General features: G+C 37.9%; 1 protein-coding gene across 3 annotated transcripts in view; it reads left to right on the top strand.

The window, feature by feature from the left end:
• Positions 1–15,739, top strand: part of VEZT (vezatin, adherens junctions transmembrane protein) — a 65,561-nt gene that overhangs the window by 3,030 nt on the left and 46,792 nt on the right. For all 3 annotated transcript variants that reach the window (XM_017804425.1, XM_017804426.1, XM_017804427.1), the window contains exon 2: positions 12,262–12,396. In XM_017804425.1, coding sequence (XP_017659914.1) covers positions 12,262–12,396 — 135 coding nt within the window. The remainder of the gene's footprint in view (positions 1–12,261; positions 12,397–15,739) is intronic.

The following is a 15,739-nucleotide window of genomic DNA, read 5'->3' on the forward strand; positions in this document are numbered from 1 at the left end:
TCATATATAACTGCCTTCTAATTTCTGACTGAAAATTTATTCATGGCCACTTCATACCTACTTGTGCTCCTGCTAATAATTTCCATTATTTTATATAGTTCTTATATTTCTCTAGAATTTACAGAATCAGAGAATCATTTAGATTGGAAAAGACCTCTGAGATCATCAAGTCCAGCTTTTGATTGATCACCACCTTGTCACTAAGTGCCACATCTAATCTTTTCTTGAACACCTACAGGGATGGTGACTCCACCACCTCCCTGGGCAGCTCGTTCCAATGCTTAACAACCCTTTCCCTAAAGAAGTCCTTCCAGACATCCAACATGAACCTCCCCTAGTGCAGCATGAGGCCATTTCCTACTAACCTGTCACTGGCCGCCTGGGAAAAGAGACCAACCCTCACCTGGCTACAGCTTCCTTTCAGGTAGTTGTAGAGAGTGATAAGGTCTCCCCTGAGCCTCCTTTTGTTCAGGTAAACAACCCCATCTTCCTCAGCTGCTCCTCATCAGACTTGTGCTCCAGACCCTTCAACAGCTCCATGTCCCTTCTCTGGACTTGCTCCAGCACCTCAATGTCTTTCTTGTAGTGAAGGGCCCAAAACAGAACACAGGATTTGAAATGCAGCCTCACCAGTGCTGTGTACAGGGAAAGAATTTACCTCTCCTTGTGTATTTATAGAAAGCAGACTTGTTTTGGCTGAGGATTTTGTTAGGCTGGATAAAACAATATATTTTAGCTTCCTGTCACAAAACAGATTTCTCTGTTCTTCCTTTTTCGTTTGGCTTTTTTTTGTTTGTTTGGGTTTTTTGGTGTTTTACACACCTATTCAGTTCATCTTTCTTTACCTGAGCTTGCAGCATGGTATTCAGGATTCTTGCTGGCCTCTTATACTACTATTTTTGCTCTTTGCTTCTGAGAAGACTTTGTTTCTTGCCTACAAACAACTTTTTCAAGTCTTCATACTGTTTGACTCAGTTACGATAAGACAGGTTAACCACTCGTGTGTCCTTGATTTTATCAACAGCTCCACATTATTGGAGAGTTTGTTTTTATTGGTTCCTCTGTGTAAGGTCTTGCTGTTGTCTGTTGCTAAATTGCGTGCTACTATCAGTACCCACTTAAGGTCATCCATTGCTTTTTGTACGATGTCTCAATCCTTTTCTGCATATATGATCTTATTTGGTGTTATTGGCAAATGTCAGTAGGTTGCTTTTTGGTATAAATTTAATTATACCAAGTATGAAAGCTTTTAAAAATTCAAAAGCTTTGACCAGAGACTCATTCTTTAGGAACTCCGTTAGTAACCTTCTGATCTTATAGCTTTTCATTCAGCACAGACCACTGTAATCTCTGCCGCCAACATACTTGGTTCCTTTCCCACCTTTTCATCTTAACTGATACAGCACAGTATCAAAAGTCCATACCCATATGGCACGGTATAAAATGTCCATCTAAATTTCCTGCATTCCCCTTATCTTTAAAAATCATGTCTTGTCAAAGAAGGATGACAAGTGAGTTTGGCACAATCTACCTCTGGTGAACCCACATGATATCTTCTTTGACGATCATTTGTTTTCTCCTTTGTGTTTGAATTTTGCAGGAAAGAATAATTATTCTCAGTAACCTGCTGGCTTTTGATCAGAATCATGGACCTGACATATTCTTGATTGCTTTTTCTCCTTGTAAATATAGACACTGTGTTTGCTTTTTTCTGCTTTTGAGTTTATAGATTGATTAAAAATCCTTTCTGCTGAATCTTTCATCTCCTGTGCCCGTTCCTTCAAAGTGCTGGGATGAAGGTGATCCAAACACTGCATTTTCAGCTCCCAATTTCTGCTTTCAGCTAATTTGTCCTATATTTTAATGAGCTTGTGCAAGCTTGTTTTTTAAACTTGGATAGATATTCCAGCTATGCTCACAGAATCACAGAATGTTTGAGGTTGGGAGGGATCTCTGGAGGTCATCTGGTCCAACCCCCCTGCTCAAGCAGGATCATCTAAAGCCTGTTGTCCAGGACCATGTCGATATGGCTTTTGAATGTCTTCGAGCATGGAGATTTCACAATCTCTCTGGGCAACCTGTGTCAGTGCTCAGTCACTCTCACACTAAAAAAACGCTTCTTGATGTTCAGAGGGAACCTCCTGTGTTTCAGTTTGTGCTCATTGCCTCTGGTCCTGTCACTGGGCACTACTGAAAAGCACCTGTTTCTCTTCTCTTTGCACAATCTCTTTGAGTATGAGACCTGCCCTGAGGTTTCCCCAGGCTGAACAATCCCAGCTCTCTCAGCCAGGTTCTGAGGTTCAGAACCTGAGGTTCTCTCTCAGGTTCACCCAGACTGTTGTTGGAACCTAATCTCAGAAAGTCTTCCTTGCTCTACCAGCTCTATGGTTCTGGTGGAAGGACTGGAGCTGACTTTTGTTGTTTTCCATTTTAATTCTGTGTTTGCAGAAGAAAGTTAATCAGAGTACACAGAAAATAAGATTTTGACACCCACGATATCAAACTGCCACCACCTTAGATTTTTAAGAGCTTTTTCCTACTCTGTGTTTGAAATACAAAGCTGTGCATGTAGAATTGTGTACAGTGTAGTACTGAATTAATGTCATTGGCATAAAATCTCAATTTTTAAAAATTTTAATTAGGAAAGAAATCTTTCCTTACTTGAGACATTGTTTTAATTAATTCATGAGTCTTGTGCCATTCCTACCACCAGTTCTGTCCGTATTATTTACTTAATATTGATATTTGTTAGCTATTTCAGTATTAGCGGAAATATATTTTAAAGAATAGTCCCATTAAAGGGCTGACGGAGTGTCATGATGTTAGTGTCACTGTGGAATCTAATCTTTTATTCTAGATCTAGAGGATCTGATCATTACTATGACTCCAGACTTTTAAATTTGGGATTTATTTCTTGTCCCATTAGAAATCTTGGGCTGAAAAATACCTTATAAATTATATGTGTTCTTTCACTACTTCGTATTTTCTCTTGTGCAGATGGTAGAATAATACCAAGCTAACAAAATAAGACTTTCTTTGTCTTACCTGTCTGCATCAAATCTCAGAATCCATACTAATCTGTATTTAAAAAGAAACCAGGCTGGGGTTGAACACAAAGAGGTGCAGAAATCTCATGTCCAAATTCAGAAGTTTATGTCTTTGTAAAATACTGAACACAGCTCTACTGAACGTAGAATTGGAATTCACAAACTCAGAGCAAAGGTTTTGAACGTGTAACAGGTGTTCTCATTTCACAGCCAGCCCTTGCTCAAGCAGTCAGCATTCCTGTCACTGGAGGAAAATATGCACAGAAATAGAGTTACCCTTTCCAGAGTTTGAAGAGACATGGTCTGTGTTCTTTGTCTTGTTGCTGTACTGGAAGAAGCTAATGTGAGAACTGAGTCCTGCAAACAGTGGGAAAGTGGTTTGCAGGGAGCATGCCATCCTAAGGGAGAAAGGAAGCACCGAGGCCCAGCAGAGCTGGCGGCTACATGGCACTGGGTCAGGCTCGTGTGGGGTGGAGGTAGGAATGGTGGGGTCTACTTGGGAGGGACATGGCACAGAAGTGAAGTATTGAGCAACATCACAGTGTATTCAAATGTCAGGTTTAGAAAAACAACTCTCACTGCTTATTTAGGCATCAAACCCAGATGCTGCTCAGTGCTGAGGGGCATGGAGGTTGCCTGCATAGAATGTTCTGATCCACATATTTCTGTAAGATTTAAAGAGAGATTCGAGGAGGCACCACCATTTCCCAGCATCATACAACTATATTCAGAACAGCCCTTAGCCGATGTGTTCACTCTATGCCTACAATGGTTAAACATGTCTAAAATATGGGATTTCTTTGCTTAGAATACTGGTGCATCACTAATTTGAGATGTTCAAATCCTCATGTGTTTAAAAGGGTTCAGCTTTTATCAAAACATTCAGTCATGTGTTTTCACAAATGCTTTCTTCACATAAATTAGCTGTACAAATTATTTTGTTTAAAAAATAAAACAAAACTAAAGGGAACCTAACCTCAGAAACTTTTTGTAGTGATGAGAATTTTAAGTTACTTTCATTCAAAAACCCAAAAACATTAGGATTTGCAGAATAATGTGATTTTTGTCAAGCATCGGGCTTGTAATGTTGTTTTGTCAAAAATAATGTCTCAAACATAAATTAGAAAAAAGAAGTTGAAAAAGGAATATTCACACACTTTCAATGTTATTGTCAGTATTGCACCCTCAGCAGGATTTTTCTTACCAAACATTGGGTGGACTTGAAGATGTAGTACTCTCATTTTATATGTATGCATGAAATAAAGCCAGCTTTAAATACACAGTTTTGTCAAAACCGCAGTTAACTTGTTCTGGTGAGCTGGTTCTGAGACTGTGCCTTGGCTGCCTGAAGTGTGGGCTGTTGCCAGAAAAGGGGTTCAGGCTTCACTCCTCTTTTCTGGCTTATTCTCATCCTCCTCCTTATGCTGGCACCTGGATTTGTGGGTGATGCTGTAAGATGGCTCAGAAGACTGATTAGACTATAAACTAACCTGGCTAAGAAATAATAAGAAAAAAGATTAATTCTTTTTTTTTTTTTTGACAATCAAATCGGTTCTTTGTTTCATCTCACCATTCAGCTACATAAATATTACCATCAGTGTTCTAAAATGGTACTGCAGCTTTCAGCTGCACCCACTGGTAATGACAGATTAAATTGACCATGCAAATTCAGCCTGGGGAGGTATCTTTGCTGAAAATTGCAGTGTGCTGTAGAGGCACATGGACTATTTTAGATATTTTGCTTCTCAGCAGTTTTCTAAGAGGAAGGGGAGAAAAGGCTTTGCTCATTTTCACCACATGACTGGGAGGCAGGTGATACCAGAGAGAAAATAAAAGAAACTGCAAGCTTAAAACTGTGAAAAACAGTCTGATTGTTGCAGAGGCCAGGTCAACTCATCAGGCATTTTTGGATATCTGAAGGGATAGATAAAAGTATTATATGGGCTGTATGGTGTGTAAACCCAGATTGCCTTGACTGTTCTTAATAGAAAGTTTTAAGAAAAAAGTATGTGATGATCCAGAGCAAATTTTGAGGTCTATTTTTTTATCCTCCACTGTATCCGTTACTCTGGAGTCGTTTACAGGAGGGTTAATACTGCAGGACTGCTCTCACAACTTCAAGTCATGAATCAACTTCTTGAGACACTTGAATAAAAAAAATTGCTTGGGATACTTTTCTTTTAATCTTTATGATATGACTGCCTCTTTTGTTTCTTGGATGCTTTTCACTTCAGTAAAGATGTTTGCACACAGTGTGTTGTCATTAGGAGTAAGAATTAACACATTTACAATGGATAAACAAGTTAATTCTTTAGAACTTATGTTTTAAAGAGGTTTTCAAAATGTATCAGAAATACTCTACTAGTTTTGCCAGTGAAATGCATTAATTTCATTAATTTAGTTAGGGTAAAATCTGTGAGTTGTTCGTGACTGATATAAAACCAATCAGCCTCCCTGTGTCATCAGCCTAGTTCAATGACCTGCATGATCAGTAACTTCCCACCCAAAGCTGCAGGTACAGAGTCAGGTGACTTGTTGCCTTGTCCTTCAGGGAAGGTAACTTTAACCACTTTTACTTTCAGTTTTTGGGGTATGTTTCGTCTCTGTCAGAAAAGACCTGCTCAGCTTTTCACCTGTATTCACAGGTCCACTTTTGAATGAGTAAATAGTCCTGAGCTCTTGGTGAATTTCAGCGCTTTGTCCAGTACCTAATATTTTGTTCTAATGCTTTTCCACAATGGCAGTAATGCGCAGCCACCTGCTGAAAATGCAAAGGAAAGAGCGTTCCCATGTCACAAATATAGTGCTGCAGAGATATACTTCCCAAACTCTTGAGGACTCATGGGTGCATGCAAAACTAGATATAAATTGTGCTTCAGAAAATATCCGGGAACAGTAATAGATTAATGGCTTTAAAGTAGTTCTCAGAGCCTACTTCTAAATCAGCTGATACAGTAGTGCTGGAGAAACCAAGGTCTGCACTCCTGGGGCAGTGAAAGCAGAACAGGAAATCTAAATGACTCCTTTGCTGCCTTGAAGTCATTGTCTAATATTAGCCCTGTCAGTGCCTGGCTCTTTGTCAGTCCGTGCTCAGGAGGAGGTGGTTACCAGCGAGGAGAATATGACCACGGCTTTTAAATACTGTTGCTTGGAAAGTCTTATTAATGGCTGCATATAAGATCAATGTGCAATAATTCTTTAGGGCGGCATCTTTTTAAAAGCCTTTAGCAATCTGTCATCCTCATCTCCCTCCCCCCAGTTAGAAAGCCACATTAGTCAGGAGAAATCGCATGATCCTGGGAAGTTTCAAGCTGCATCCGCTGATGCTGCGAGGAAAATGCCACTGTGGAGGGGCACGGGTGCAATTACACTGACGTCTGCTTCTCACCCTCATCTCGGATCATCCTGGAGGGACAAGCGGAAAGAAACGGGGAGGTGGGTGAGGTTCTGTCGGGTGCATGGGAGCAGAACCGAAGAGAAAAATGGAATACGCTCTTCCAGGAGACAAAGCTCGCACTGTCTGTGAGTGTTAGCTCAACTTTTTCAAATATGTTTTGACAGGGAAACTTCAATACTGTTTATTTTGGTCTGAGTTTAACCACCTGTTCAGTATATCTTAGCCTTTGCTGTCACTCCGGTAGAAATGTTTAATTTGGGGGGGGTTTAAATTGATATTTCATAATGTGTAGTTATTTTGGAGGTAGTTTAGGGTCCCACAGTGTTTTTGACATATTGGAAACCTCAGTTTTGAATAACATATCCATATTTTAAGAGGATATCTTTAAACCTCCTTTTTTTGTGTGATGGCATTAAATATTACTGTCAAGGGTAATCTGCTCCATTAGCTAGGGTTGGAAACTAGAGCAGGGGTTTACTAAGTGGTAAATTTTATCGTAGTAAAGAACATGGATGTAGGAAGCCTCTGTCTCTATTGGAGAAATCCTGAGTCATTTACTTCATGATGCATCAGCAAAAATAATATGGGTGTGGCTTTGATTTTCAGCTGCTGTTGTAAGAAGACTATGAAAGCTAGCAGTGTCTTAATCTGATTTGTGATTGCAAAGGTTTTTTGCAGAATACACACAAAATGCCTCACACATTAAAGTGCGATATCTGTGCTTGCAAGGCTGTAATAGATGTAAGTATTTGAGTATTTATCTGTCAAAAGTAAACTCTTTTTTGAAGCCAGGGAATTCTCTACCGTAACAGCCTTTCCATCTCATAGTAGTAGGCAACATAATTTATGTTCGATTAATGTTTGCCTTAGGTTTGACATTTTTTTTGTTTTTACAGTAGTCTTAGAGTTACAAATGCATTGTTTAACCTTCAGTTTGAGTGATGTTTTTCCTAACCCAAGTGAGTGCTGTATGGCAAGTGGCATTAAAATAAGCATTGGGAAGGTGTTACAGAAGAAAATTAATTTAGTGGACTCTTCCTTAATCTTGGATTTAGAATGAGACTCAGCTACTTTCAACAGTGAAAAAAAAGAGAGTTTTAATTAAACATATGTATGTGAGCAAAATAATTTTTAGTAGTGTGGATCTAAAACAAATATGCCCAAGCAGTTGTGAATGAAGGGGAAAGGATTTTCTTTCTTGATTCTGGTAATGGGAGCTTATATAAACCTATACTGTACTGTAAATGGTTACAGTTTAATGACTTGCAGTAAGACTGACTATAGTGAATTAGAAAAGTCATAAAAAGATAAGTGGATTTTTTTTTTGGTTTCTGCTATGAGTCCATTCAAAAAACTGTTTTCCTACTTAATATATCAACTGTATTGACTATCTTGCTTCACTTACTGGCAAGATTTTCTGTGTATAATCTGTATGAACTACACCAAAGAATAATGGCATTTTTATTTCTGTCTGTCTTGGAACTCCTTCATTTCCAGCATTCATGTTGGACAATTAGTATAATAAAAAAATGCCTTGGCTGTAAATGTAATGCCTGTCTATTGTATCTAGGGGGTCTCAAAAAGTGACTTAGAAGAAGAAACTTAGAAGAAACTTCAGAAATAATACAGCATATTGCTGAAAAACCTTGTCTTGGTATCATCGCTTACTTTAGATAATATTTCCTGTCAGTAACTGGTAGTAGGCTGGTAACATAAGCTGAAATATTAAAAAAAATTTTCTTCCATACTTTGTACATTATTCATTACCATGTCATTCTGCCAGACACAACTGGAAACAAACAAACCTGACTGTCAAACAGGAGTAATACTAATGAGTCTGGTTATTATCTAAGTCGAGAGTGGTTGAAAGTAGAAACTCAAAAGTACATAGAAATAGATGTTGCTGTATTAATAGGAAGATGAGATTTTATATTTTAAATTCTCTTTTCATGCCATGCACTGAAATGACCTTGCTCTCCGATTACATTATATTCTAATATAAAAGCTTTTTCTCAAGTGTAATTTATTTTTTTTTAGATTACAACCTATTAGCTGCTTGCAAGGATAAACTTTCTGGTGTGTCCTGAATTTCTTAAACTAAAAGTGTAGCATCTATAGTATATGCAAAAATGTAAAAGCAATGGTGCTCTTTTTTTCTTTTTATTGTTGGACTGTTGTAAAATGGAATGCATGAATTTTGGGCAAAGAAAATTAGGAGGAAGAAAGGCGGAGCCCTCCTATTTTCCCCAACCAAGAAGTATATTATTTTAATATTATCATGGCATTTGCAGGTGAAAACAGCTGAACCTGATGAATGCAACATGAATTGAAACCAGGGAACTTTTTTCACGGTTAGAAGTGCATATGCAAGAATATGCACATCTATGATCTGTTTCTATGAGAAAGAAGGCATTTAGGAGTGAGAGGTTTGGATAAGGATGTAAGGTAGAAATTCAGAGCTATAACTTGTGGGTCAGACACATTTTGAGATTTAATTGTTTTTAAAGCTTTGCAAGGATTAAAAATGCTTTGTAAGCATTAAGTATAATACTTTCGTGTCTCGTACTGAAACACATAGTGTACAGAATAGGATATTTTAATGGTATCATATTGCAGTTTTGTAGTTGCTTAGTTAATCACTTTCCCATTCCTTGATAATATTGGAAGTTCTGTGGGAATGTTCACATACATAAAATCTACCCTTCAACTTCTAATAATACCTTTACTGGATTTTCTAGCCATTACTTACATATGTCATGGGAGATATTATCTATAGACTGGTGTAGACATCCTCAATGAGATACACAGACCACACAGCTTTGCAAGTGACAGCCTTGTTAGGCAGTATCTAGGAAATTAAATACAATAAATAAATAAATAGTGTGGATTTATGTTAGGATAGGCTAATGTATGTCTGCCATCAGTGATATTTCTAATAGAAGAGGAGTGTAATCTTCAAATTTTCTGAGCAAAATATAAAACTGCCTGTGCTACACAAGAGACCTCACTCTTAGTGGAAGAATTTTATGATCGGTTTGCTGAGATTCTTAATAACCTAATTTCACAAGGGTCTCAACCCACTTCTTATTCAGTGCTTTCTTTACCCACATCTTGCTTGCTTCTAATGGATTCAGAAAGGGGAACAATGGTGGTTTTACTTACAGCATAAGGGATTTGAGTCACAGCATAGTTCTTAGTCATTTAAGTTTATAAGAATACAAGATTTTTCCAATATGCAAGTAAGTTCTGCTAATCTTTTAGAAAAAAAGGGAAAGACAAAGCATGTGGAGCCACAGAAATCTATCAGAGGAGGATTTTGTAGCCTCGGTACTTTCTGAGAAACTGAAAGAGGAGAACCCTTATCTACTTACAGGAATATGTGATGAACATTCAAGTTAAATTTTAATTAATTTTCATTTGCTAACTCCGTGGTCAGAAAACTGATTTTGAATTCCAAGCAATGATAAAAAATTGAAAATCTACCCATTATGAGACCCTGTAAAAGCCTTCTAAAAGTTAGTCAGAAGGGATTTATGTAAAACTAGTAATGTACCTTAATTAGGAGAACACATAAAATTATTCTTCCTAGGTCGGAGATGAAATTTCATTAACATTTGGAGAGATGGGGTATTTTTTCTATTTCTGTAGAGTAGAAAATCAATTAATTACAGTTAAATGGAAGGTTGTGATGTTGCTAGATACCCAGTAAAAGGGAAGAATTGGGCTTTCTTACCTCTGTGCTATATTTCACCTACTAAACATAGCTTTCAGGATTTTAGCTAATTCTTGCTGTCTTCAATGGACGGTCTCTGTCTGCCTTTGTCTCTCTGTCTGCCTTTGCCTCTCTTTCTGCCTTTTTTCATCCATTTCTGTGAGTAAATAGAACCAACATTAACAGCAGTAGACCGGTTTTCTTGATTAGCTTTTAGAAAATTATGTCATCATGGGCCCCAAAGAAAGGGGCACCCTGAGATACTAGTGGAAGAACTCCATGGTATATTTGGGTTATTTTGCAAACTGTCTGTGGGTGAGTACCAATAGAGTTCAAGAATAGTCATGTGTCAAATGATGGCTGGCCTTGCTGGTCGCAAGTATGGTCAAGATGATGGACAGGTTTGCCAAGAGCCTAGATGTGATTTCCTTGAAGTTCTGCCTGGAGCGAGCATTAAAACTATGATTTTGAATAAAATACTCTCTGTTCACCCACTCTTTTGTGTGTGTTTTCATCCAGATGGGGAGAATTCTGGCTGGTTCTGACTGAAACCTGCATGATACCCTAATGGTTCTTGCGCGGAGTGTTCAGGTTGTCTGAGCTATGCTGGCAGTGCACAGCCTGGCTCTGTATGAAAACTGTTGTAAGACAAGGTTATGCACATCCATTCATTTATATTCTGAGTTTGGCCCTGAAGTTATTTGGTGAATTTAACAGTGTCTGAAATAGGAGAAGTATTCTAGTCTATTATTACTATTACTGTTTAGTCTTTCCATTTTAATTAAGTAATTCTGGTAAAGTGGCATGTTCTACTTAGAGCCAAACAGGCAGTCCAGGACAGCACATTGTTTAATTAGCGTTGGATGCATTTTGAAAAAGTACTCAACCCTGGAGGAAGGGTACTTGGAAAAAAGATAGGATTGTGTCGTCACACTGGAAAAATTCTCACAAGGAAATGAGTCATTAACCTATCCTAGTGTTTTGCACAATCATTGTCGTTGTGGTTGAGCCAGGATTGTCCGTACCTGTGAGTTGGTACGAATATTTGAGTTTCAGGTAATGACTGGACACTGAATCTGTTGTAACTCAAACAGAGCAGAAGTATGAATTTGCATGCTTTAAATAGGTAAGAGTGATTAAAATAGCACTTTGGTGATGGGGTTAAAAAAATCCCTAGAGGTAAAAAGTTAATTTGTTCAGCTGGTATGAATGATTGCTTCCAAGTTTTATTGTATGGCAAGCAGTATTTGAGTTTTGGCCATGTTGGTACATGATCAGTGTAGCTGGGCCACCTTTCCAGCTTGCACCAGCAAGTTAATGATAATTGATGTAACAATTAGTAGTAGGTGCTCTGTTGGTTATTTCTGTAGACCTCCATAACTCTGCATTATTTACTGCAAAGCTTTTACTTTTTATACACAGTATTTTGGTTAATAGTGTGTTAAACTCTTAAAATGTTGGTGTTCTTCTGCAGTTTACTGGTGTTCACATGCTCTCATGGGATGTTGATAAAATTTTTCAGGCGTCAAAAATAATCCCTAACTAGTCTATATAAGACTGATTGCTGAGAGTTTCTCTTAAAAATGAAGTCCCTGCATGTCCTGAGTGGAACTGCAGTTAGCATAAAAATCCTTTCCATCAAGTCTGTCCTACATACTGCCATATATGTATTTGTAAACAGCAAAGTAAGAGTTAAGTACATCTAGATATCTGGTGCAGATGACAATAAGAACTTTCAAAGGTCTATATAGATAAATATCTAAACGCATAAAAACCCACTCTCTGGTGATCATAATTTCATACTTTTTCTGTTTTATTTAGGACTGTTTGTAAATTAGTAGTTTTGCCAGAAGCTTAAAGAAGTTGGGTGGTTTTTTTGTTTGTACGCTGTGGGATTTTTTAAATAACTGTGGTACTCTGCCAGAAGTGCTAGTACTGTCCTTGGAGAGAGCAGAAGTCTTTTTCTAATTTTTTTTTCCATTTCTCAGTCCATTCATTGCTGGTTGTGTGGTTGCTGTATTCACAATTGTGTCTTGTGGGAAACGGGGAATGATTTTTAACATTGTTTTTTTCTCTCATTTTTCTTTTTATAACTCTGTTTTCAGAATTCCCCACTCTACCAGTATCTGCAGGATTTGGGACACACGGATTTTGAAGTATGCTCATCAGCGTCGCAGAAGGCGGAGCAATGTGCAGCAGCGGAAAAAGAAAAAGAGCGGACTGTGCGTGCTGCCCAGAAAGTGAGCGCTCTCCCGTTCCTGAGTATTTATCTTCTCAAAAGAGAACTACATTGCTTCACAAATAGGCAAAATCAGTATAAAGATAAATCTCTTACTGTATTTAGAAAAAATGAAGGGGAAAAACCCGAACAATAAACCACAGCTAGTTGTCATATCTTGTCTACAAATGTGTTTGGAAATTCGTGGTTAATCAGTATAGTTTGGAGTGTTTCTTTGCACTTATGTAAACTAGGGAAGCAAGAGACTTTGATAAATAATTTTTTGAGTGTTGTAAATTATCTTATTTAGTGGATATTGTTATGTTAGTTTAGCATGACATTCTGGGAATAGAACCTGTAATTTTCTGGAACAGAGTATTTATAGTTCCCAGCCCTTCTCAGGCATTCAGTTGCTAAGTATAGCTTTGTCTCTGACAAAGCACATTAAGAAAGAGGATTTCTGGGAAGTATAAATGCAATAACCAATCTGAATGAGATAGTAGAATTGTGCTTAGGGTGTGGTAATTTTCTAACAGTAACAGCTGACAAGAATCATCAACTAATTAGCTCAGAATTCTTCATTCTCTATCCTTTTAAGTAAAGGCTTGGGGACTTTTTTAAACATTTTTGTATTAAAACTGTGATTGAGAATTTGACCATTTAACACCTACTATGGCCTACACACTTTTTGTTTTCCTTGTTAAAAATAAATTCTTTTTTACTGTTACTTGTAGTTTACAGGCAATGTGATTCAGATGAGGAGCTCTGGAGTAGGCGAGAAAATTCTTCTTTTGAGACAGCTGATGTAGGAAACTCTTTGCAGCAAATCTATTGCAAAATCAGTAGTCAGTTGGTCTTCTCCTTTAGCACTTAGATGGAGCCTGGGAAGAGCAGTAATTTTCTGCCTACCTCTTTCACATTCACAATGGAGAGTTCAAATTACAGTGGATGTGCTCCAACTATGTGCTAAGCCAGGAGGAAAAAGGTGCCATGTGGACTTCTCTGTCCTGGTCACTGCAGGCTGAGTTGGGCAGTGCCTCAGGTAGGAACCCAAACCAAGCATCTGTGCCTTGGTGTGTTTCCTCTGAAGAGTTGTAATTTCTTTCTCCTCTCTCACCACTATCTGTGGTAGCTTCCATCTTGCCTGCTGTGGCATTTAACCTACTGCAGCTCAGTTTTCCTGTTGTTCATTTCTGTTTTATTTCTCTTCTGCCATCTTCAAATCAGAGGTCCACAGCACCTTTCCTCTTGTTTGTAACCTCTGCTGCTTTCCTGCTGCAGAATGTTCCACCCTTCCACTTAGCTGGCAGTAAACATACTATTTTTCCCAAACACAGGCGATATGATATGGCACTGAGATGTCCAGAAGTTCTCCCTGCAGGTTTTGGTGGATGGGGACTCATATGACAAATGAGGAGAGCTGATGTTGGGAGTCTTTTCTAAAAATAATGTCGTCTTAATGTATATCCTCTACTCAATTCTCAGATACTTCAAAGAATTAACCAAGTTAGTCACAGTTAGGCTTTATTTCAACAATTCTTTTTTAGTTTTGCGTGTGTCACTCTGGTTCCTCATTTGTTTTAGGTCAGAAGCATTATTTTCTTGTGGGATTTTTAATCTGTTTTGCTCTCTGTGGGATCCTAGGTGGGATAAGATTCAGAAGTGTACAAATTTATGTGGATAACATAAATCATTTTTTTTCTGATATGAGGAAGAAGGTATGTTTTTTGAAGTGTTTGCAAGAGTATAATGTATTTGAAATGACTGACTTGTGCAGTCTTTGAAGTGGAAATTTGGAAGCTGCAGTGTGAAGCTTATTCATCTAGCGGTATTCAGAGAAGTGTTCGTGGCTCATATTTTCATATAGTGATACTCATTTCAGCCACTCTGTACAGAATGTATAAACTTCCTTACACACTCATTAGTCCATTTGAAAAGACAGGGTAATAAAACATGAAACATTTTGCTTTGGTCCTCAGTGCTGTTGGAGTCTCCTCATAGATAGATTGGTCATAGTTTCTGTTACCTGTTGGGCAGCTGTGCTGCACACTGTGCTTCGTGTCCTCGATCCCCAGTTTCTGAGACTTGTAGTCCTTCCTATGGAAGTGTGCCATGTCTCCCTTCTCTCATGCCCCACTTTCTGATCAGGGATGACCATTAGATAAGATGCAGGGTGCATATCCATTGAGCAGACCAGTAAGTGCTACTGCATGCCTAGCACATGGATTAGGCAGCCTGTAAAGAATAACCACCTTACAATAAGAATCATTAACTTTAGTACTGTTCAGCAGTGTTCTAGAGTTTACAGCTTTTCAAAGAGTTCAGCAATCAGGGAGAAAAAAATTATGAAGGAGCTTCATTCAGAACTCCAATTTCATGTACTGAGGATTTATGAGATTGACTGAGGGGAGGAGGAAAAGTGATTCTTGCTGCATCTCCATGTTTCCTTGGCTGGTTTTTCTAATGTAAGATTCTTTTAAATTTAATGAATAAATTGATTTCTAGTTACTCTTGATGTGGACAGGTATTGCATTTGTAATAATGATTTCTTCTATCAGTGGTCACAGGGCAAGGCTGAATTTAACTCAAGCTTTAGCTCACAATTTTTTTTATTTTGAACTACCTTTGAAAATATTCATGGAAGTATTAGGTCTACTGCCCTTGCTTTTCAGAATTGTCAGCCGGCACTCACCATAACCCTCAAGAAACCACCTAAAAATATATTTTCCCTTTATAGCTATTGGCAGTTCTGTGGTGTATTTATGTTGAAGATACCTATTCTGACTTAGTTCAGGAAGACTTTAATTAAATGTTTGATTATTTATTTATTTATTTAAACGTTAAAATTTGTTCACTGTTAATTGAAAGTTAGGATGACATATTTCATTGGCTCATATTCTTTTCATTACTATGAAGTAATGCATGGACTGTCAACTGCGTTACCTTATTTTGCATAGTTACTTACATGGAATTCAGAAAAGCAGTATAATACTGTGTTCATGTATATAGTTTCCACCAAGTTTAATACAAAAGTGCCGTGGGATTAAGAATCTCAAAAGTGTTAAGATATACGGCTTTAAAAAGCCTCAAGTATTCTATTTTTCCCCCTCCCTACCCCTCAAGCATTTTACACTTAATTTTATTGTGTTGGGAGCAAGTCCTCCAGTATTGTGTCAGATGTAGAAGTAATTCATCATGGTTTGCCTTGCAACTTGAAGGAAGTGAGTGTGTGAAAGTGGGCTGTCCATTTCTTACAAATGCTAGGATGACGTTCACATTGTCTCATCACTGTCTAGACAAGGATACTTAGTGGAAATAAGGAAGAAACCTGTGTGTAATTTCTAGTGATAAAATGCCATAGGTTC

The sequence above is a fragment of the Lepidothrix coronata genome, unplaced genomic scaffold (genome assembly GCF_001604755.1).
Source record: "Lepidothrix coronata isolate B3197 unplaced genomic scaffold, Lepidothrix_coronata-1.0 Scaffold9, whole genome shotgun sequence".
In the NCBI taxonomy this organism is placed as follows: Eukaryota; Metazoa; Chordata; class Aves; order Passeriformes; family Pipridae; genus Lepidothrix; species Lepidothrix coronata.